This window comes from Talaromyces proteolyticus, assembly GCF_021365285.1.
Source record: "Talaromyces proteolyticus strain PMI_201 chromosome Unknown BGW36scaffold_10, whole genome shotgun sequence".
Taxonomy (NCBI): domain Eukaryota; kingdom Fungi; phylum Ascomycota; class Eurotiomycetes; order Eurotiales; family Trichocomaceae; genus Talaromyces; species Talaromyces proteolyticus.
Window position 1 is genome coordinate 253,747 of NW_025764286.1, and position 22,937 is coordinate 276,683.

Sequence of the window (22,937 nt, forward strand, 5' to 3'; positions counted from 1 at the left end):
AATGCCCGCATAAGCCACACTCCGAATGCGTGGATCCTACTCGCTCAGCCAACGCCATTAATATTCATGAATTATGCCTGCTCGATGTCAGCAAACGCCATAATGAGACATGATAGGCTGTAATGTTTGACAGTCAGTACATGATACTTCCAGAATGGAAAGTGATAGACATAACGTATCAGAGCGGATCGTTGCCATACATACATACGATACGCGTAACATAGAACGCGGCCGTATACATCAGATTGTCCAAATAGTTCCTTACGCACTAGTGCAAACATGGAATGAAGCGGTAATGGCTGGCTTGGCACGATGGCACGTAGCTCCAGCCAATCAGAGAACGAGAAGGCATAGCGGGAATTTGGCCTGATTTGTTATAGTACGTCGCATTCAGATTATTCCTACTGTTCGACTGTTGACTCGTTGAGCATGACTAGCTATTAATATTTTTTCAAAAGCCAGGGTCGCAGGGAAATTGTCTACTGTGTGCAAAGGACGCTTGTGTCACCACCTCTCACTTCCTTGTAGATCGATTATATGAACAGCATGTTTCTGACTGCAGTGCGCCGATTGTGCAGACCGCGAGGAGAATGTTCTCATGCATATATGTATATGTAGTTTTAAATGCCAATTCTTAGAGGTGTCAATTGAACAGACTGGTACTTAGCATCATGCAAATCTATAACATATTATTGATAACAATGCAAGGAGCTGTCGTGAATGCCTTGTTGTTTAAAGATGCACGTGTTGAACAATCATGGATTAGATATTGATATCCTACATATCTATCCAGCATCCAAAATATGCAACCCAACCTAATGTGTAATTATACAACTGACAAAATGAGGTTCGTTGATGCCTCCAATAAAGACGTAAATCAGCCTCGAGGGCCCTAATACTACCCTGAGGCGACGTTTGGCGATTTATACAACTCGCTAAATGCATCAAACCGCGAGGTAGCTTCGTTGTCATAACACGCGATCGAAATAGCTGTAACAGAGGTCGGCACTCCCAGACACTGGCAGGGTGCGCTATCTTAACGGGAATTCAAAAGCAAATGCTGATGTTGTAGTCCTGCTCCTTGTTCTTGTAGTAGTGATGCATGCGGACCAACATTTATCGCCTCTGCTTGAGAAGCAATAACTAGGCCGTAATAACATAGATGCGTAGCGTTCTTAGCGCATAATGATCAATGAAAGCCCGTCGACCCATGAGCCACAGGTGCCCGATATGCCAGCAATGCTGTATCCTCGAGGAGGTATAAGAGTATGTCTAGATCGGCAAGTCAGCAAGTGATTGGCACCTTTCCTGTTTTTCCCATTTATTGCATACCCTGAACCACCCTGTGCATTTCCATAAACCCCTGATTTTCTTCCTAAGCTTGTGAGAATCTCGATGCCATCGATCCAGAGGCCAGCCCGGATATAGAAGCCCAGCAAAATCTCTCCACGCCTCGTGTCTATCATGTCGTCAATAACATGAGTATTGCTACGGTTAAGAATACTTACCAAGAACAAACTCATCGCCGCCCGGCTTACCACCTCTTTTGCCAAAGAGCTGACTAGTCGCATCTTCGTAAAAAAACTCCATACCGTCCAATGCAAAACCATGATAAACTTTGATGGATGTCAACAATTTGGTCTGGATAAAAGTGCTGTCCAAGAGGATTTGTTGCGGTTCAGTATTATCCAACTGCGAATTGCCGAGCTTGCTACCCTTGAAGCCTAATTGACCCTTGGGGAGCTTCACGAACGACTTTTTCGAAGTAAAAAGGCCGACATCATCGACAGTCTGCTTCCCGAGACCGCCTGAAAAGACCTGTATGCGAAACTTCTTCTTCTGTTTCTCAGACGGTAGTAACTGCCGTAGCTCAGCCTCCGTGACAGTCACCTGTCGAGGGACATTGCTATTCGGCGACTCGCTGTGAATGAACTCTAGAAAGTGGTGGCAAAGATCGTCTCCGTCGACATAAACTTCGAGAAAAGCCACCCCCGATTTAGCGGTAATAAGGATCTTTCCATTCTCTACTGGCCACAATTGAATGCTCTCGTCATGGTGTGAGGGGGGATCGCTGGGCAAGCGAAAACAAGGATGGAACCTAAACCGAAGAGCATCAAGCCGGTGCCATTGACACTCATCCGCTGGTGTGCATATTTTCAAGCCCTGGGACTTTGTCCGAGTTGAAAATGGTTCACGGCTGGTGAAGGTCCGGTTTAGACGCACATAGTCTCGGAGCATTACACCAGATTCTTGGTGAGGACAACCAAATAAGTGGCCGACTTCGTGTAAATGTGCGCCTATGCCAATATTGGCTGACTCCCAGTTGCTTCCTGCTTCTTCGCAGTCGTTCGCAAGAAACTGTGTGTCAGTCCTGGTGCAGTCAGTAAATGCTGGAACGACCTCCTCGAGACAAGAAGGGTAGCTTTGGAGACTGTGAGAGCCGAAGATAGCCATTTTTATATTGCCACTATCTGAGCCCAATGCTGCATGGCCGGTGATCACTCTCGATTGGGTGTCCCATTGGGAATCGAGCAACAACACTGAAACATATCGCTTCTGATCAGGGTGTGGTTGAAAGTGGTTGGTGACGGCATCCTTGGCGATTTCAAAAAGTCCATCTTTCTTGGTTGCAGGCCCATGCTGTTGGGCAAGATCTAGGTCCCGTAGCTCTGCGACCGTCTTGTCAGAACGCACGATGTGAATCTTGGCCTCGTTTCTCATTTGCCCAGTCTGGGCGTCTCGTTGACTAAGAGTCCCCGCTTGCCATTCTTCCTCAAAGCGAAAGCAGCGTCGGCCAAAAGAATGTCGGAACATTTGCTCCCCCGTAAAAGCCTGCCAGAGATAGGCAGCCATTCGATACTTTCGTACAGCCATCTCAAGGTTATTCTCGCCTCTTTGAGCGCGATCGGGTAGCGCATCGAAAGTGCCGGGGGAATCCTTAGCTAGAAGAATGACAAGATCGAGGGGAGGGGAATTGATGAGGGGGAGGTAGTTGATATTATGCCAGGAAGAATGACTCGAGGCAGAGCTGGTTGACTGTTTAGAGGAGGTAAAATCAAAGCGGAGACGATTCGGGCCCGGTACAAGATGAACCAGCACCTTGAAATGAGATTCGCAGACAGGCCAGGTGGTCGTAGGAAAGTTTTCCTGATTGTGATAGACTGTCAAAGTGCCGTTGATGGGATGTTGTCGCGGATCGCCAACTTGGCCGTACACGAGGAGGACTTTTTGATGGACCTGAAATAAAACAGATGGAGTCAGCAGTCTTGAAATCAATTTCTTGTCTTGGTCTGGTCCTACCCATGAATTATCAGAGACGGAGAGGATTCGAGGAGCATATGGGGAGGTAGGAGCGGGGGTACGAATAGAGCCATTTGCAGGTGAGCTGTTTCCGGCCTGGAGGGTTCAAAAATTGTTAGCATCTTATTCTCTAGGTAATGAATGAGAACATACGTAGAAACTGTTCCTGTTTGATTGGGAAGATATGGGCACTGGACGTTGCGGAGGCGGCGACTGCATGGGAGTCTCCGATCCGCTGACTGATTTGCTTAGAGTCTGGAGATTGCTGGTGGACAAAGTAGGTTTGATTGACGACGGGGGCGTGCTGGAGCTATATGAAGTCTCCAAGGTCGACGAGGACTGGCCACTTGTCATATCGCCGTTGGAATGCGATACACCGGACGTGTTTGTGCGAAAGCTGGCCTTGGACCGGCGTCGAAGCTCCTTGAAGATGGACATGTCGAAAGAAAGGATAGACAGCAGTCGCGGTGCATGCAATTGAGGCCGCCTTTCGGCGGGGTTGACGGTATCGCGCCCTGAGCAGCTGGGTAGGAGCAGGTTGGACGTGGCAGGGACGATAGGCGGGCAATTCCTTCTCTCCTACTCTCCTTCTTTCACTTTCTGTCTCGCGTTGAGGTTGAGGGGTCTGCGGAGAAAATGATGCTGCAGGTTGCCGGTCAACAAACGCGCATGCCAGCCGACAGAGCAGGCACGAGCGAGGCGTATCGGTGACGGTGAATGTAAGTATGACTGTGACTATCACTGGGGTTGTTGCGAGGCTGATCAAGTAGGCAGTCAGTCAGCACGGATCTGAGACAAGCGACGGTGGGACGGCGGGAGGCGAGCCGCAGGGAATGACGGCAGCAGCTTGCAGGAATCAGCCTGATCGCAGTGGTAAAATATGAATATAAATAGGGGGCAACCGATATTAACGGCAATAATAAACTGGGACGACAATAGCGGCCACGGCGAGGCCCATCAGCAAAGCTCAGGATTCTTCGTGATTGTTGTTATCAGCTCAGAAACCAGCTTCACGGACATGTCCCGTGCACCGGCGGCTCCACCTGGACGTTGCTGGTGGAAACACCATTGGAGCAGGCAGGCAGAGGCAGAGAAACAAACCTTGGTCAGGAATTCTGGCGGGTGGAAGCAGATCAGCAATGGCGGCGATGACGCGGATACCCCCTCTTGTTTCGCTACTGTACGTATTGTTCTGTTCATGCATATGCTAGCACAGAAAACCAGCTACTCTATCTTTCCACTTACCTACTGTCGCACACTCCCTCAAACCCAACTATGACAGAATGCAGCCAGATAGGTTATTGCAAACGGTGAGGAGCAATGATCAATGCATATTGCGTAGCGTTGTGCAAGCCTCTGGAATGTGAGCTGTTCAAGAATGTCCATCTTGTCGCATCCATCCATCACCACTCACCTTTCAGTCATTGATAGTAGTTCAAACAGTCAACAGGGAGCCATTGATATCAGGTTATTAGATAGTAAATAGCTACATATACATATATAATAATCATTAAATAGACATAGGAAATGGTGAATAGCAAGGTACATACGAAAGAGTAAATAATGCACTTACTACTAGGGCCCACCCTTGCCGCTTTTTCGTGCCTGCCACTGCCACCTGCCACCCTAGTAAGTACCAAGTACTCTCCCAGTCCACTCAGCCCTGCCTCTCTCTCGTCACCACAGGTTTCCGAGACCATCTTGTTTTGCTCTGCTGTCAATTGACCGCCCTTCTTGGACTGTCGTCTCCTCTGACGGGCGACAGAGCTGCCTTCTCTCCCGCACCCTCGCTGCTGCTGGAAGGGTTTGGGAAAAAAGACAGCGCTTGGCGCCTCCATCCCATCCTCCCCGTCCGAAGTCTCAAGCTGTTATTTCACACTCCACCCCCGGATGTGACTCAGTGAGAGGATTTTGGAGAGAGAAAAAAGAAAGGAGGGAAGGAAATAACATGTCTCCCACGCAAGAACGAACCATGAACGGGACCATTCGCAAGAACATCGCCAAGGTTAGTTTGACGCTTTTGCAAATTTGCTTCTTCGCTCTCAAGGACAATGCCAATGCTTACAAAACTACTGGCTCTAGGTATGCCTGAGCCTTCAAGATCGGCTAGGCCTCGCCAAGGTCAAATACCAGCAGAGCCGGACAGCCTCGGCGGAGGTGAAGGAGAGTAATCAGGATGACCAGCTGGCGTCCGACAAGCCATCCGACTCGTCATCAGAAATACCATACAGCCGCTATGAAACCCCTCTGACCTCCTCACCCGCAAGGAACGCTGCATTTTCTCACGAGCTGCCTCGATCGGCACGAAACAAGCATGCTGCGACTTTCAACCCAGAGGTGATGCAGCCGATGCTGAATGCCAGTCGGAAGCGGGTGCGGTCCGACTCAGATGCAGGATGTCCAGCAAAGGCCCGTAGGACGTCATGGAAGGCTTCACATCATCTGCCAGAATCATCACCAGGCCTTGGCCGTCAACTGCCAATCTACTCGAACCACCCCCCTTCATTCGACATCCCAAGCCTAGCATTTCCCGGCAATTCAGATGCAGAGAATGACCTCGAGCTTCCAGCCCGCCAGGACCACAATGTTAGCTCTTCCATGATTAGCTCTTCTCCCCCGCGCACTCCACCTCTACGAGCCACTCGTCAACCCAGAAATGGCAAGGAAAATGAGAACGAGGATGGTGCAGATCTGCTTCTCTACCTGGCGAACTCTCCAACCCCCGCTCGGATCAATACCAAATTGCAGACGAGGGACTTTCCTCCATCTACTCCGCCGAGCCAATATGCGGCCTTGCCGTCATTGACCCCTACGCCTGGCGGTGGTGTATTTCCCAATTTTGGTACCCCAGGACAACAATTCAACTTTGCCGACTTCGTCAATGTCACGCCTAGTCCGGCCCAACGTCCTTGGGGTGGCCGTACTCCAGGGAACCTTTCCAAAACCCCTCTGATGAGGACCGCCCGAAAGTCCTTGAACTTCGACAACCTTCTACCTCCTGACATGAACAGCCCGGTCGGCCGCGGCAAGGACTCCGGTTTAGCATTACAACTTGGCGAAGAGCTTCGGCCATAAACATGCAGCCCAGTTCTTCCACGCCTGTTACGCCCGATACGACTAACTCATGAAATTCTGTTTTGTATGATCCTGTGTTTCATTCGGTACAGTTGCATATTACAAGCGAGTTGTTCATCGCTGCTTTTCTTTTCATCCATGAGGTGGGTTACTATCTTCCTCCCTTCATGTTCGAGTACGGGGCTGTCTCCTTGTTGGTATATTATATTATCCACCTCCAACGATGTCTATACATGCATCACATTCCTCTTGACTTTCAAATTGGCCTATTTTGTCACGCATGGTGCGGCATTTTATTTTCTACTTTACAATTGTGTCTTGTCCTGTCACGACTCAGCCAGACTCGGTTTTTTTTCCCCCGCTGTTCACTACATTCGCCGTGGCAGTTTCTGTCCCAGTATCAAAGCTGTATGTAATCACAACCAGACACTACCTAGACTCTGTTTCTGGCAAATCAATTCTGAATGCTCTCAAATTCAATTTCCCCGCGTCGCGTCGCGTCGATTTTCGCGTTCACGCGTTTTTTCGCGAATGAGTCTAGTCTGCTTTTGGTTAGGGCAGGATAATATCCGACTGGCTGGGTCAATGTTCTTGGCAATCAATTGTTCAATGTTATGATTGGGTTTAGATCTATAGAAAGTTGAAAGTGTTGTGAGAGTATTGACATTAATGCTGGCAATAATCTGTGTGTGGTACCCTAGAGACCCACAGACAGAGTATAGAGAATGGAAATTTTCAAGGACGCCTATTGAAATAAGCTGTATGATAGTGGAAATATTTACAAAAGTATCAAAGCACCCATCACAGCAATGATACTACCAACAAAACTGGTGTGATCACTCAAGGACGAAGCGCTGCCCTTAAATGGAAGCCCAGTAGTTGATGCCGAGGAGCCCTTTGTCGATAAGCTTGCTGAAGCTACTTGCGTGGTAACGCTGGTAACAGTGGTTGGCTTTCCTCCAGCTACGTAGCCTCCTGCGACAGCGGTAGTAGTTCCATCCTGCGTCTCTGTTTCAGTTTCGGTATTTGAACCGGGCTCAGTCGCGGTAAAAGTTCCAGTTGGGAGTGTCCCGCCAGCAGCAACCGTGGCTGTGGCTCGGGTAGATGTAGGTACGGCAGGAACAACGGCCAACGGCGTAGCAGGTACAGTGACGGCAACTGGAGCGGTGAACCCCCAGCTCTGTGGGCACACAGTGGTATATGTCGTCAGGACAATAGCAGTGGGTCGTGGAGTTTCGGTGCAGCCGCAATGGGTGGTGGTTAGTGTGATGGTGGATGTTTCAAAGCCCGTGGAGCAGGGTACGACGTATGTTTGAGTCAATGTGATCGTGACTACTTCTTCCGGAGAAGTCTTCGAAGGAGCAGTCATGGGGATTGATAATGTTGATGTAGACTGCCCTTGCACGGTGCCAGTGGTCATATGTGCCGTGGTCGTGTGGCCTGTGGAACCGACCTGAGAGATAGGAGAAGTGGGTGAAGTTGACGTTGTTTGCGATTGAAAGACGGTTGTGGAAGCAGATCCTATGGTTGTGTGGCCTGCGGAACAAGTCTGAGAAAAAAGAGAAGTTGACGAAGCTGATGGTGTCTGCGATTGAGAAATGATTGTGGAAACAGATCCTGTGGTCGATGTATTGCCGGTAGGTCGGCCGGTAGGACGAGAGGAGCCACTGCAAGGAGTCCTGGATGGACGGCAACTTGTTCCGACAGCTGGAGTTGAAGAAGTCAAAGGGGTTGACACAGGCGTTGAGACGGGCGTTGATACAGGCGTTGATACAGGCGTTGACACAGGCGTTGACACAGGCGTTGACACAGGCGTTGACACGGGCGTTGACACGGGCGTTGACACGGGCGTTGACACGGGCGTTGACACGGGCGTTGACACAGGCGTTGACACAGGCGTTGACACAGGCGTTGACACAGGCGTTGACACAGGCGTTGACACAGGCGTTGACACAGGCGTTGACACAGGCGTTGACACAGGCGTTGAGACGGGCGTTGACACGGGCGTTGATACAGGCGTTGACACGGGCGTTGATACAGGCGTTGATACAGGCGTTGTCACAACCGTCGCAGAACTTGTAGAAGTAGTCGAGGTAGTGATAGTATCCGAACAAGCGGACGTCCTCGTAGTAATGCGAACATATAAGAGATCTCTCTTATATGGGTGTTCCCTCACAACAACCGGGTTGAGATGTCGCATCGTTGCTATCTGGTCTCGACGAAAGACCGTAGTTGTAGTAATTGGACCACAGCTTGAAGCACTCGTTGATGTCGAAGTCGAGGTGGACGTTGAGGATGAGGAGGAAGTGGTGGTGGTTGGGTCGCAAGGGTTAGAGGTGTATTTGACAGCTGCTTCAAAACCGTTTGCAACGAAAGTCACTGGACCTGTATAAAAACGGCAAAAATTTGCTGCAGGAATAAAATCTACCCCAGAACAAGCTGAGTTACCTGTACAGGCACCCATGCAAGCCCGCAGTGAATATCCTGTGCCGCTCGAAAAGATCGAACCACTCAATCCCATGCTGCAGTGCCATTGATAATATGAACTTCCTTGTAGATACACGCCTTCGGAACATGTGATTGGAGGTGAAGTCGATACAGTGCAGGAGGCAGGGCTAGTATCTGGGACAGCCGTAACTATAGCGGGCTGCGCCGCAACAGCTAGTAAAGCGAGAGACTTGAGTATGAAGCGCATTATTCTAATAAACACTGGTGCCGAACGTGCTCCACAAAGAGAGACAAGACCGCACTGAAATCAATGGACCTGGCTGGAGAAAGGATAAAGAATCTCAAAAGCAATTCTGCTGAGCGCTGCAGACATTCTTATTATAGGACTTTGGTGCCCCTCAGAATCCAACAACTCCCGACTAGGTAGAAAAACGTGGCAATAATATGCTATTTACAATAATTCGCTTCCAATGCCCTAAAGGTACCAAAGGTTAAATAAAACCACGGCTATATGAGCCGAGCCGGGACCATGTGGCGATTAAAATTTAGCCCTGATTCTGGTGATTTCAAGCGCCACGATGCACTATTGAATTGTTTGCAACTTCATTGGCTGAGTCTTAATGGATATTTCATTAGCGCCAACAATATGTTCGGCGTCGTCCGCAAAGGTCAATCGCGTGCAGTCTCGATGGTCTCCTGTCGCCTATAATATCCAGCCACACATGAGACGTCGGTAGATAATTCTGTGATGATCAATACAATGCTGCCAGAAGAAACTAGTTTCTCAAAGCTCGAGCTCTTCGTTGACGTTCTCATCTTTTTCATCGTGTATGCCTTCTTCGGTCGCTCGCTCGACCTGTTTACGCCACAGTCCAGCAAGGAAATCGGATGTACTAGCTTCATCGATGGATTTATCTTCTCTTACTCGAAGAAACCGGGGGAAGCGCAGGCTAAGACCTCTATCCTCACTAACAAGCCCTATGGCAGCCGTGTATGTAGGACTCAATGTGATATCAGCAAATGCCATTTCCCATACTTCTTGCGGTGCGAACCATACATCGGGCTCCCCCCTATAATCGATATAGCTAGGTCGAGAAATAACATTTTCGCTGTCTTGTGCATATTTTTCCTTGTTGGCCTGGTAGAATTTATCTGTGAAACCAGACATGCATTTGGTGACAACTTCGAGGATACCAGTTTCTGAATTGCGCACCGCGAGAAGGATGGGAGACCACCATTTGGCTTTGCGCCCGTTACCATGCCATGCGCCTATCGGAACGAGGTCTAAAGTGTCCGAAGATGCGCTGTAGTCTTTCTTCACTTTGAGCCAGGAGTCCAAGCGTTTGTCAGGTTCGTAGGTTGATAAGAGGGCTTTCCGTCGAGTAGACTTGGTCTTTTTTGACTGTGCGGGAACTTGTTCATCCTGTTCATATTGGTCCATATTCATATTCGCCTCATTATCGTCATTAGTTGTTGCCTCTATGATTGTCCCGCGTGCCTCGTTATCGAGGACCTTGACCATGATGCCTTCGCACTTGACTTCAGTTGCATTCTTAAAAAACTCCAGTACTGCCTCTGAATCAGTAGAGGTAGCATCCAAATTTTTGACCCAGGTGAACCGATTGGGGATTTCTGTAAACAGGCTGCGAAGCATGTCCCGCCGCTCTCTAAACGATCGATCGAGTAGTGGCTCCCCATTTAAGTACATTAAGTCGAACGCGAACAGACAGACATTCACCTTGATGCTCTCAACATCAACATTTTTCTTGGCCCGATTGGTAAGAATTTGAAAAGCCTGTAGCTCGCCGGTCTCTCGATCAACAGCGACAACCTCTCCCTCGAGAATAAAACTCGATACAGATTCCCCCCGGATTTGGGGCACCAGCGACACGAGGTCGGGATACTTGTCCGTCATGAGTTCGAGATGTCGAGAAAATATGCTCACTTTCCCATTCGCATCGCAATGCACCTGTGCTCGTTGGCCATCATACTTGTATTCACATGCAAAATCTTTGCCTTGTAACTTGGTTAACATGTCTGATAGATCACGTGTAATGCTTCCTAGCATAGGTCTTAAGGGTATATGCAATGCCAGCCCACAATGTATGAGTAATTCCTTTGTGACTCCAATCTCAAGCATACATGGTACAAGATCGTCATAGTTGGGATGACGAGCATAGGATGCTTTGACCAATTCTTCGGCTTTGGTGTAGAGTTCAGTCAGTTCCTCCTTTTTCAAACTGGCTAGGGAACTCATCCCTTCGACTGTAAACTCAGCACCTGGCGGCTTGGAAAACAGGAAAGCCCTGGCGAGTGCAATGAGCATCGTTGTTTTGACAGCACCAATGCGCAAGTGCTGAACGAGGGTTCTCACGATGTAGCGGCTTTCTTCTGCTCCTCGAGTATCTTGAAGTAAGCGTTCCACAATGCGTTGTTTGGCTTCTTGGCTCCCAGTTCCTTTGCTTCTCGCAATTTTGACTAGTGATTCATAGACGCCCTTGATCGTCAATGGCTTCGGCTTTTTTAGGGTAAAGCTCTGCCGCTTTTTAGCCTCGAAAGCGACATCGCCAGCATCTCCATGCTTATTATATAAGGCTTTCAATCCTTGGCTATTCAACCCGTATATATTTTTGAAGGCTTTTGATATGGCCGACCCGCCCAGACCTAGTTCCGCTGGCTCATATGGCGGTGCAAAGGAATTCGTCGCCAGCCAGACTGCCGGTAATAAACTGTCGGGTGCACCCTCAATCAGTATTCGCAAGAGATTGACGAGAGTATCAACAATTTTGATCCTTTTTGTCGTCGCATTAACCAAAACAAAAGCCTTTGTCAAGAGGGCATATGAAGCGTTTCCGCTATCCTGCGCCCAGTGCTTCTGTAGTTCGACCACATATTTCGATGGGTCGAACACCAGCGGGCTTTCATCAAGGGGTATAAATGAGACGATGGTATCTTCGGACCCAAGAGGAGACTGCAAGGATAGAATGTCATTCTGAAACGTTTTCCCAGGCGGTGCTGGTTTGTTGGCGCCTAGTGTTCCGGCAGGTGACGACGTTGTATCCTTCAACGTATTACTGGGAGGGGTGATTTCCATAGATGCAGAGGGCTGCAGCGTATCATCGTCCTGGTTCCATTCAGCCTGTAATTTACGCGCCAACTCTTCATCGGTAAAATTGTTTTTTTTTTGAAATATTTCTGTTGTGTTCGACAGTGGTTTTGGTTGTGGCTGCGGTCCGGCGAAGAATGATTCAATGCTCCTCATACGCCCGGCAGCTGGCTCCGATGCATTTGTTTTTCGCTTTTTGGCTGGACTAGGCATGATCCTTCCCCCAAGCTTGTAGAAGAAGCCATAAGGGTAAAGTGTGTAATGGCCAACTCGAAGAAGGTGAGGGCGAAGAGCAAGGAAGCCCCATGGCCCAGCTACTGATTAAATATTAGCTCCGCAACCTCCGCAGCGGCAGCAGCTCCACGTCAGTAGCTGCTTCCTCCCTGGCGTCATCGTAATAACTAATGCCCAAGCCGGACCTGACAGATTTACCGTTTCTCCCCGCCGCGCATGTCAATCCACAATGACGGCATCTCTCGATCGGCTCTCCTCTCAGGAGGCTGCGAGAGTACAGGATTACTTGAACGACAAAATACAATCTTTGGCCGATCTCGAGGGTCTCGACTCGCTGCTGTCGAATCTCCGCGCCCAGCATGAATTGCAGCGCAAGCAGGTATGCGATCTAAAGGCTTCGGGATAAATCAATGGGCCTGAATCCTCTGCTGACACAACAAAGCTGGCGGAAGCGCAGCAGGCACTCGAAAAGGCTACCACTGCCTCGAAGAATCATCGTGATGCCGTCCGAACACAGGCCGAAGCCTTCAATCGCCAGCAGGAAGACATCGACCAACGATTGAAAATAATTACTCAATCAGAAACGAGTGATGAAGCAGTGCGGCTTTTTCAGCTGAGCATGAACAAGTTGCAGCGCCTTGATGTAGCGAAGGGTTACCTATCTTTATTACACGAAGCTGAGGGGTTGAGGTAAGATTGAATCGTGCCTAGTCGACACAAATACATCCTAACAATCGCGCAGCGACCATGTTTCCAAGAGTATACAATCCGCTCCCCATCAAGCTTTGCCCTCATACAAACGTCTACGTGCTATATTATCTTCGCTGAATGATGCCCAAGTTGCCGCAGAGGGTGCTGCTCCTCATCTTGTTGATCACATCGAAAAGCTCACCACCTCTGTGAAGAAGCAAATACAGGAAAATTTCAATAACCGATTGCAAAAGACACTTGAAAAGCTAAGATGGCCTGGAAAAGACCTCGTACTCAATAACGGGTTCCTTCGAGAATGGGAAGCTAGCGTCGACCTTTTGTTGGATTTCCAAGAGCCGTATGTGTAATGCCGCCGAAGGGTCTTATTAGAAAAAACATATAAGCTAACGAATGACTCCAATGTTCTAGCGACTTGTGTGTCTCGGACCCTTCTGCGATTGAGCATGGAGAAGAGGCACAAGTCCTGCTTCCGTTAGAAGTTATGGTACACCCGCTACAGCTTCGCTTCAAATATCACTTCAGCGGGACAAAGCCGACTAATAGGCTAGATAAAGTGAGCATGTTTCATTCGATGCGATGATATTTATTAACTGATGGAAGCCTGAATACTTTCTTTCCCACGTATCCGACCTGATCAGCGCTCATGCAGGCTTCTTTGCAACATACTTGCAGCCTATCTTGGCCAGACGAGCCGGCTCTGCTGCTGATGGACTGAAATGGAACTTTTCAAGCGCAACAAACGCTTTTATCACGGCCTTACTCCCGATGATCAGGCAGAAAATAAGCGGTTTTGTTCCACAAGTGGCAACAAACCCTCAACTTCTCAGCCACTTTATGCACGAATTAATGACCTTCGACACAGATCTTCGAGAAACATGGAACTACCTTCCCAATTCATATTCTACCGAAACTTGGAAAGGACTGGCTTCTGAAGTGCTCACCCAGCAGAATTGGTTTGATCGATGGCTACAGGTTGAGAAGGAGTTTGCTCTCTCTCGCTATAAAGATATTATTGATACTCCAGAAAGTGGTCACATCGACTACGATGGAGTTGAATCAAATGCGACGAAACCCACAAACGCCGCTATACGTGTCAATGATCTTCTGGAAACCATAACTGAACGATATAAGCCATTGTCGTCATTTAGCCACAAGCTTCGCTTCTTGATAGAAATACAAATTACAATATTTGATCAATTCCACGAACGTTTGCATTCGGGCCTCGAAGCATATCTTGCTATGACCTCGACTATTGGTCGTACCGTACAGGGAGGGGACCAAGGGGGCCTTGAAGGCGTGTCGGCCCTTGAAAGACTCTGCCGTATCTTTGGAAGTGCTGAGTACTTGGAAAAGAAAATGCAAGACTGGAGCGACGACGTATTTTTCCTCGACTTGTGGTATGAACTTCAGGACCGTGTGCAAAAGAGCAAGGACGATGGGAAGAATGTGGTCGGGCCTATGTCCGTTGCTGAAGTGGCCCAACGAACCTCTCAGGCAGTGGCTGATAATCACTTGACTCATAGGAGCAATATGTCTGAAGGGGCCTTGTTTGATGAAACCGCATCTGCATACCGCCGTCTCAGGATGCGGTCAGAAAGCATTATCGTTTCTACATTCTCATCCGAGGTGCAAAACTCCCTGAAGCTCTATTCACGTGTTTCGACATGGTCATCACTCTCTTCACCATCTGCAAGCTTCCCCCATCCACTCACCTCTGAACTAACGTCTGCCATCCGCATTCTATCTTCAAACATTTCCTTCCTTGCTCGAGCTCTAGGCACCGCGGCTTTGCGAAGAATAACGAGACAAGTACTTCTTTCAACGCAGGGCTTTATTTGGGATAACGTTATTTTACGTCATTCATTTTCCGCCGCCGGTGCTTCTCAGCTAGCCAGTGATGTTCATCATGTATGTGGCGTGGTCGACAGTGCTTTAAGCTCTCAAGCTGCATCCCAGGGAGAATCGAGACGCACTATCAGAAAGCTTACCGAGGGTCTGACTCTCTTGAGTTTGAAAATTAAACCACAAAATGTCACTTCAAAGTCTGAAGAGGAGCAAACAGACAAGAATGAAGAGTTGGGCTTGTGGGAGGTCGAAAGGCGACTGTTTGCAAACAATGAATCTGCCCGTCAAGTACTAAATGAGTTGGACATTGAAACATTGACTGAAGCAGAGGCGAGATCAGTATTAGAGAAAAGAGTTGAGATTCGCAGCTAAATATCCGAAGCAATGATCTCGGGGGGATATTGATAGTACAGAGGAATAGACGAAATACAAAATTGTATGAAAGAGGCCAGGAACTTTAACTTCTTAATGTTTTATTTTACTCAAAAATGTATGTATTCATGTCTATGTCATAGTCTCACATCTATGTATTCTGATGATAGATACAGGTCTCAAGGTTTTAATATCTAGAATGCTTAAAAAGTTCCCCTACTTATCCTTTCAGCTTTCGGATGACTTCAGGGGCTACTTCCTCAAAAGCGTGAATCAGACCGTCTATGGTTTCTCTGGTTGTTGAGATGTTAACGACACATCGGAAGAACTTTCCGTTCCCAACGTTCTCAATATCATTACTACTTGGTGGTGCAAAATCAACCATGTAGCCTTTTGCAACGAGTGCATGGGTTATTTTCTCGGTTACTTTGCTATTCTTGGCTGCATGTAGATTCTCGGAGACATGATCTTCACTCTCTCCATCGTAAACTAAGCGTTTTCCGGGTGCGTAGTAAAAGCACACCTGTAAACATGGAGGCGGGTTGTCACTGAGAAGAAGTAAATCTGGGTGACTATCAATGACAGTTGCTAAATATGAGGCAACATCAGCGGCCTCGTCGATTTTGCGCTCATAGCCTTCAGATCCGTAATATGTCCAGCTCAAGAACAATTTCAGAGAGTCAGCTCGTCGACCACATTGAAGGGTCAAATCTGCAAGATCCCAGACCTCGGGAGAGTCAACTTGTAAGTCAGTTGATATGTCTTCTGGCTTCCCACTAGGCTGCTCAATATCATCGGGGCTATGGAAAAGATATCCTGCTGGAAGAGTATTTGCACGATGAAACTGGCGAAGGTCGGCTGCCAATAGGAAAGAGCAGGTTACAGGAACACCGAGCATTTTATGAGGGTTGATGGCGATGCTGTTGGCCTTCTCTACTCCCGCGAGCTTAGACTTTTGGTTCTTGGAAAACACGAACGAGCCGCCCCATGAGCCGTCAACATGAAGCCAAAGGTTATATTTTTGGCAAATATCTGCTATCTGATTAAATGGATCAAAGGACCCTAAAACGGTTGTCCCAGCAGTCGCATTCACGTAGAATGGAGTTCTACCTTGATCTCTAGCTTGTTGTATAAGATTTTCAAGTTCAGACGGGATTATGCGGCCCTTTTGGTCAACGGGTACAGACCAGACGGCATTGCTTCCGAACCCAAGCATTTGAGACGCTTTTTCGATACTATAGTGGCCATGGTCACTTGTGAAGAGAACAAACTTGTAGCTGCCATTCCCTTCTTCCTTGGTCTTCGGGTACAGAATGTTTCTTGCGATCACAATGGATGTTGTATTTGAAGCCGAACCACCCTGAACAGAAATACCCCCAGAGTAAGGCCCGTCGAGCCCGAACAGCGACGCTAGCTTTTTGGTTGTGTGTTTTTCGATGAGGGTCAAGGCGGGAGAGACATGGTAAACATGAACATTGGTGTTCAGCGCCGCGAGAATAAGCTCAGCAGCGACGCCTGGAGCATTTGTTGACGCATAGAGCTTGTCCAAAAAGCCTTGGTGCCAAGTATTCACCGAGTAATGTAAAATCTGCTGCACAACCTCAAGGAATCTTCCTTGTCCCTGGCCGGTGCGTGGGAAGTCGAGTTTCAGCAGCTTCTCCAGCTCATCTGGGCTTTTGTGGTTGACTAAAGAGGTGGCTAAATTGCCATTTGTGCCATTCGTAGAACCATTTTCGGGAGAGTGAGGAGCATCGGCAGAGCGAATGAACGGAATGAGGAGTTTCTGGACGGCAGCGAGGAGCTAATATTACAATTGAGGTCAGTCTAATCCATCATTAGGATCAAACATCATAGATTGAAATGAAAGTATCACATACGCTGCCAACCTCGTCAGCCCGACTCAAAGGGTGTGCCATGGATTGCGCAGCTCCAAATCCAGTGTCAATAGCAAACGATCTAAAACAATGCAATGGCAGAAGAATGTGTCTGAGCGAAGGAATCCATTGAGAGACAGTCCTTTACCTAGCTATATTATTAATATTGAAGAAATGTATTTTTTTCTCTCGGCTCCGCATCAGGAAGGCAAGTCCCCGCGATTGCGCCATTCGGACTGAATGCCGCTTGCTGGGAATGACATCATTGGTTGTGTACTGAGAACAAGTGATATAAATGATATTAACGAGAGGCGCGAGAAACAGGTTCGTATGTTCAAATGCAATCTAGAAGCGCATGCACTTAAGTGTTCTGACTACAACAACATTCAAGGAGCAGCTGTGTGACGTGATATTCGGCGTTCTGCGCCCCACCTTACATTTTTCAAAGTGATCACTACATCAATTGATGAATTGATCAATCGATATCAATTGGCATGTCAACTGATACATGTACATTGATGATTTAATACTATATATATGTGCACTACCAACGCCAATTCAAGGCTGTGATATTTGTTTAAGCATCGTGTACTATTGGAATTTTGTCGCAATGCTCGCCATGCTGCCCCCAAGCTTTGCAGACTTCTCGGCATTGTCAAACCGTTCTCTTGCAAGATCGAGCTTTGACTTGACTGGCTTCTTCTCAATCATTTTGGTGGCACCTGTCTGATCTACGATGCCCTTGGCTTTCGCTTTCCATTCTCCTCGACGTCGTTTGTAAAGGTCCATGGACCAATTCCTCCATACAGCCCTGCCAAGGAACGAATCCCGGAGTGCCTGCTCATTATCGGAAAGTTCTTGTGCAAGTCTTTCTTTGACAAAGAAAACATCCTTCGATGCTTCCCAAAGCACGTCGACAACATGGGAGCCGCTATTATCTAGAGCTAGGTTCTTGATGTAACCGGAAAAACGAGGAATGAACTGGCGACGGAATTGAACAGTTGACGTGGGCGCTACCAGAGCCTTTTGTACCACGTGTGACGTCCTTGAATTCAGCGCCATTGCTATAAGATCGTCCGAAGAAATAGCAAGTAAACCAGCGTATATGAGATCGCTCAAGGGCCCGGGGGCTTGCAGCATTGTTTGCGCAAGTAGGGACGCATGTAACTGCACGGCAGACAGACTCTTTTGTATTTCGGGATTCCCATTCATTTTATCAGTGTCCGCCTCTACCTCGGTTTCCTTCTTATCTTTCTCCGTTTTTAATAGCTGATGCAATCTTGTAGCCGGATCCCTGTCAAGCGATGCTACCAAAGCCTTTGCAAGAGAAGTAGTGTCAACATTTCGGACTAAGCAACGCTCAATCAACACCTTTGGAACGTTGAGCCGTGATTTCTCGATAAGACTGGGAATATCTGGGACGATGAGATCAAGGTCAGTTTGCAAGTCATCTCTCCCTATCCTCTCCAGAACGCGCACGAGGACATATGAGGCAATTTCATTACGCGCTAGAGATGATATTCTGTCCTGAATCACGTTTTTATGTATATTTTTGAACAGCTTTCCAGGCGCATGTTGAACAATAGTTTCTACTAGCCTCGAGCCAACAGGATCGTATAACAGCCCTGCCAAGAAAATAGCAGACTGAGCACCTTCTTCCATCGAATCATCAGGGATCAACCGATGGATAATGGATTTGGGATCCTTCGAAACTGATTTGCCAAAGTGCGAAAGCTCCAGAGATACCAATAGCTGCAAGACAGGATTTCCGATATGATGAGTTGCCAAGGCCCTCAAATAAGTGTCGTCTAATCCGGATGTCATGTCTTTCATAACTTTTTTCAGAGTGGGTACAAATGCTCCGGGGACGGTCCGGGACGTAATAGAAGCAGCCTGGTCTTTCGTGTCGACTGGAAGCACGCCAATCTTCTCCTTCTTTTTACTCGCGACAACCGAGTTGTTTGACGAAATGTCCACAGGTTCCCCAGCTAGGACCAAGAGAAGGACGCGAATGGTATGAGATGCGAAGCGCTCTGTCAAAAGATATCCCCAATTGCCTTCCAGCTCTGTAATGACTTGTAGAAACATATCCGCCAGTGGCAGTGTTTGTTCCTCGTCACCTTCCTCGTTGTTTCGCTGTTTTGTTTTATCCCGGTTGGTTGCCTTGTCAGAGAGAGCTGGAGCGGCCATGGTGAATAGAGTTTCGCAGCAATGACTTGCAAAGCGGTGTTGTACGAGATGCAAAAAGTTACCGAGGAATTTACTGAAAAGCCGCCGAATCTGATTTGTGTCCGAGAGCGCAATCACTTTCTCTAAAAGCCGCGAGCATGATTGACTGCAGGCAATTTTCAGTTCCTTGCCCTTCGCTTCTTCGTAGACACTCTCGACAAAAAGACCCCGTTCTTCCGGGCTTTGGAACTGATTCAGCTCTAATATTTCGGATGCTTTGGAGAAATAATCCTGTTCTTCAGGGTCAAGAAGACCGTAAAATGGCGTGTCATTGCTATCGGGTCTTTGAACGTCGTCCTCATCGACGTTGAGCGGAACGAAATCTTCGGACCCGATTTCAGCGGATACTCTGTGGCGTTTCACCGCTGGCGCTTCGGTGTCATCTTCTCTTTTTCGTTTATATTCCTCCTCCCCCTCCTTCTTCTCCCTCTCTTGTGCACGGCGACCTCGCTTCTGCTTTTCACGGGGCATTGTGTCTCGCGGTGCGTCGAATGTGTGTGGCTAAAGCATTGGGCGGTTGCTCACGACTTTTTTTTTTGATAAGCATTGGTCCGTGCACTTGCGATAACCTGATAAGGCTGGGTTTGCACCGTTTGTTTGTTTCCACTCAAACATTTCAGGCATACATTATATACATGTATACATTATTACAATGGAGGCGTCCGCTTCGTGGTGAATCTCTAGTTCGAACTATCAATTGATGGGGTGCCTCAGCTCCACAGGGCATACGTCATACTTTGGCGAGGACAAGCAAGCCAAGATTCTTATAGCGGCATTAATAGGTCTCGGTATTTCATCACTCTACTTGTTGGTGGGAACATCCTTCTCTGATATATTTTTCTGGATGTAAACATACAGTGAATGTGCCATCGGCCTCTGTTCGGCACATGTGCCCTGAGGCATTTGATCGCCTACCCCCAACTTATTAATCTTATGCAATCCAATGCGAAAGACGACCAAAAAAAAGCAGACCAAACAGTCGTGATCTTTGCCGTGATTGTGGTTAATATTAGTTCCCATAATTTTGAAAATCATAGCCATCTGTCAATAAAATGGAAGCTCCACGCTATGATCATTCGATATCCGGAGGTACAAGCAGGACAGGAGCCAGGACTTCTGCCGAAACCAAAAGCAACCTCGGGCGAGAGCTGTGCATCTGAGCAGTAGGGTTCCGTGCCGCGAGGATACGGATTTTTGTATATGACATATACCTTCAGGTAATAACATGCTTAGGCTCATTATATGTGGTGGATACACTGAAGTATTCGCACATTTTTAAAAACATAAATGTCGCATACGTGGTTCGGCAAGAGCCCAGATCATAATATACAAGATACTTGACTATATGGCTCTTTAAGCACTTACAGCCCCGGCTGAGAAGCATGTACAACTAGAGCCTCATGGAGACAAAGAACCAAGTATAGTGCTTATCCAATAGAATAGGAAGCCCTAATCTATGGTGAATGCAACGGGCATCGTTCGATGAATTTCATACGGCTCTGGGCTCCAGAAAATTTGCGTGGTCTAAGTGATGACGAAGAAACACAAGCTATCTGTTCTAATATTCTAGACGTGGCTTTTGTACGAGCTTTTCGATCATTACTAGCAAAAATACTCTCAGAGTTTTTTGAAACTCCAGCAGCTCCGCCATATTCTGGACTGGGGCTGAATAATCTTACCCCTTTATACCAGGGCATCGATATGAATAATGTTTCTCGGCGCGAATTCATCAGGGCAGTTGAAATATCTCATGACCCTCAAATTAAGGATTGGCCAGCCTTCCGATTCGCAACTTGGAAGCAAAGAGAGGATGAAGGCATCACCAAGTGGGATAAGTATCTAACAATTCAAAATGGATCAACTACGGGTCTTTCTGAGGCCGCTGTATGAGGAATTGAGCGGTTGTATTACTGATTACCTTTTAGAGATTCTAGCTTTCCAGTCGATCGTCAATCAAGGCTAGAACACTAGAATACTAGGTTTACTGAAGCTATCCGAAATACTACAAAGGAGGATAGTGAGATTGTATTCCCTATTAGAAGCCTAGATGCACCGATTGTCATCCTTCTGGGTAGGCCAATCATGACCTCTGAGCCAAATGAATCGCCAATCCCATGGGGACTTGAAGAAAGCGGATTTAATGATGGAAATTCCTTAATTTTGTTTTCAGACCCTCGTCGATATAATCTTCACAGGCCACCTAGTTTCAAGACTGTTCTCACGTCAACTCTTATCAAGTATAACCAACTTCTGCTCCAAATGAGCATTCTGAAGGTAATTACACTTGATGGAAAGAACGGATACAATCGTATTCTTGCTATTAAACCTGATGGAGTGGATATTATACCATTCGATTTAAAGATATACTGCAGGTGTCTCCCTGCTTTTCTTGAGGTTAAAGGAAATGAGATACAGGGACTTAATTTCCAACCATCTACATCTTTGGCAACCTTATGATCAAGTTCAGGAGCGAGTCTACAGAGGGTGGCGAGATAACCAAGTGTGTAATTGTTTTGACAGATACGGAGGGGATTTTCCATTACTTCTGTGTATCGAAAATGGCGTTAAGAATCATCCTCAAAAAGCACCACGAGGAGAGAAACAGTTCTGAGGCAATGACTCCATCGACGATAGTCCTATCGTTCCAGCCTAGCTTTTCCGAAAAGGGTTTCGAACCGAGAATGATCTCACAGAATTACAGAAACGGGGAGGTACTCTGACCCGAGGGCTTGCTTATGCTCCTTTCACGTTCTAGGCGACCATACAAGAAAGGTGAATCGGGCAAGGAATGCAAAACGACCAAAAAACATGATTCGGCCCTATCCCAAGGTTGGGAAAGTCGCTTCGGCCAAATTGCAACTGAGGAGATAAAAGACGTCGACGGGTTGTATAATAATCTGAATGGGCTAGCTGAGCTTCTAGGGGACAAAGAGCGATTAGGGACGATGCACATATTGGTGGAAGACGCGGAAAAGAAGGTCACGGATGGTTGCGATCAAAATGAAGTAGCAGATATTGATGATGTCACCATTGAAGATGCGCTTAAATCGGGGGTTGAGGTGTTTCCCGAAAGTAACAATTCTGAAACAGCGTGTACATACATTGAGTGAGGCGGGCAGACCAAACAGTGAAGTCTTGTAGGCTGGGACAGTAGCCGACAAGACTTCAAAAACGGCAAGGATTATTCCGGCTACTGGTTTGCTAGCCTTTTTGTTTAAACATAGTACCATTCTTTGCAGCAGTTCACTATTTGGATGGAAAATCTTCTCGGGATTTTCCAGGTACTATTACAGTCCAAGCAATCAGTTCACCCCACAACAGGCATCCTGAATGCTAGGCCACAGACGTTCTTGACAGTGACCCTGGAGCTAGACTAGCTTTCTTGGTTCATTGCCCGGGTCCCAGATTTGTCCATGCAACAGGCAAACGGAATGCTTGCAGAGCTAATATTTTCATTGATTGACTTGAAAGGGATACCATTGAAACGAGGCCCAGGCGGTGCATAGATGCCAGGACTGAGGGGATGACGAGAAACCTCAATTTGAGCAGGGGTATTTGGTACACAAGCGTGTAATACTTTTCACTTTTAAAAATGTGAATACCCCTCATTTTATTTATATGTATAAAGTGGTTCTCCAGTATAGAATTAGGAGCCCAATGACCTCCTATGGGTATTGAAGGTGTTAATCCATTTGGATTAGCATTATTAAATACATCTTATAGGATATTTATTTAAAAGCATA

The 22,937-nt window shown here is 47.4% G+C and overlaps 8 protein-coding genes across 8 annotated transcripts; 3 read left to right on the forward strand and 5 right to left on the reverse strand.

Moving 5' to 3' along the window:
- Nucleotides 1-1,175: 1,175 nt before the first annotated feature.
- On the reverse strand, nucleotides 1,176-3,738 carry BGW36DRAFT_430425 (putative zinc metallo proteinase; the record flags this gene model as incomplete). The annotated part of the gene is made up of 5 exons (XM_046220843.1): nucleotides 1,176-1,272; nucleotides 1,333-1,459; nucleotides 1,509-3,237; nucleotides 3,301-3,396; nucleotides 3,454-3,738. The coding sequence occupies 5 exons, from the start codon at nucleotides 3,736-3,738 to the stop codon at nucleotides 1,176-1,178; spliced, it is 2,334 nt and encodes a 777-aa protein (XP_046068545.1).
- A 1,510-nt stretch (nucleotides 3,739-5,248) lies between these two features.
- BGW36DRAFT_399495 (uncharacterized protein) lies at nucleotides 5,249-6,375 on the forward strand (the record flags this gene model as incomplete). Its single annotated transcript, XM_046218527.1, has 2 exons — nucleotides 5,249-5,305; nucleotides 5,383-6,375. 2 exons carry the CDS (start codon nucleotides 5,249-5,251, stop codon nucleotides 6,373-6,375), a joined length of 1,050 nt encoding a protein of 349 aa, XP_046068546.1.
- Nucleotides 6,376-7,032: 657 nt separating this feature from the next.
- On the reverse strand, nucleotides 7,033-9,339 carry BGW36DRAFT_24676 (uncharacterized protein). Its single transcript, XM_046210017.1, has one exon. The coding sequence runs from the start codon at nucleotides 9,068-9,070 to the stop codon at nucleotides 7,154-7,156; it is 1,917 nt and encodes a 638-aa protein (XP_046068547.1). The 5' UTR covers nucleotides 9,071-9,339; the 3' UTR covers nucleotides 7,033-7,153.
- A 268-nt stretch (nucleotides 9,340-9,607) lies between these two features.
- Nucleotides 9,608-12,142, reverse strand: BGW36DRAFT_399496 (putative DNA ligase I; the record flags this gene model as incomplete). The annotated part of the gene is made up of 1 exon (XM_046218528.1): nucleotides 9,608-12,142. The coding sequence occupies one exon, from the start codon at nucleotides 12,140-12,142 to the stop codon at nucleotides 9,608-9,610; it is 2,535 nt and encodes an 844-aa protein (XP_046068548.1).
- Nucleotides 12,143-12,304: 162 nt separating this feature from the next.
- Nucleotides 12,305-15,202, forward strand: BGW36DRAFT_384957 (RINT-1 family protein). The gene is made up of 5 exons (XM_046216859.1): nucleotides 12,305-12,542; nucleotides 12,606-12,853; nucleotides 12,906-13,211; nucleotides 13,283-13,427; nucleotides 13,475-15,202. The coding sequence occupies exons 1-5, from the start codon at nucleotides 12,393-12,395 to the stop codon at nucleotides 15,089-15,091; spliced, it is 2,466 nt and encodes an 821-aa protein (XP_046068549.1). The 5' UTR covers nucleotides 12,305-12,392; the 3' UTR covers nucleotides 15,092-15,202.
- On the reverse strand, nucleotides 15,203-17,331 carry BGW36DRAFT_384959 (pyridoxal phosphate-dependent transferase). The gene is made up of 2 exons (XM_046216860.1): nucleotides 16,969-17,331; nucleotides 15,203-16,892 (listed from the first exon to the last, which is right to left on the reverse strand). The coding sequence occupies exons 1-2, from the start codon at nucleotides 17,005-17,007 to the stop codon at nucleotides 15,312-15,314; spliced, it is 1,620 nt and encodes a 539-aa protein (XP_046068550.1). The 5' UTR covers nucleotides 17,008-17,331; the 3' UTR covers nucleotides 15,203-15,311.
- Nucleotides 17,332-17,556: 225 nt separating this feature from the next.
- Nucleotides 17,557-19,665, reverse strand: BGW36DRAFT_362228 (armadillo-type protein; the record flags this gene model as incomplete). Its single annotated transcript, XM_046214351.1, has 1 exon — nucleotides 17,557-19,665. One exon carries the CDS (start codon nucleotides 19,663-19,665, stop codon nucleotides 17,557-17,559), a length of 2,109 nt encoding a protein of 702 aa, XP_046068551.1.
- Nucleotides 19,666-20,519: 854 nt separating this feature from the next.
- BGW36DRAFT_24684 (uncharacterized protein) lies at nucleotides 20,520-21,507 on the forward strand. The gene has a single exon (XM_046210018.1). It carries the CDS (start codon nucleotides 20,677-20,679, stop codon nucleotides 21,082-21,084), a length of 408 nt encoding a protein of 135 aa, XP_046068552.1. The 5' UTR covers nucleotides 20,520-20,676; the 3' UTR covers nucleotides 21,085-21,507.
- The last annotated feature ends 1,430 nt before the right edge of the window (nucleotides 21,508-22,937 follow it).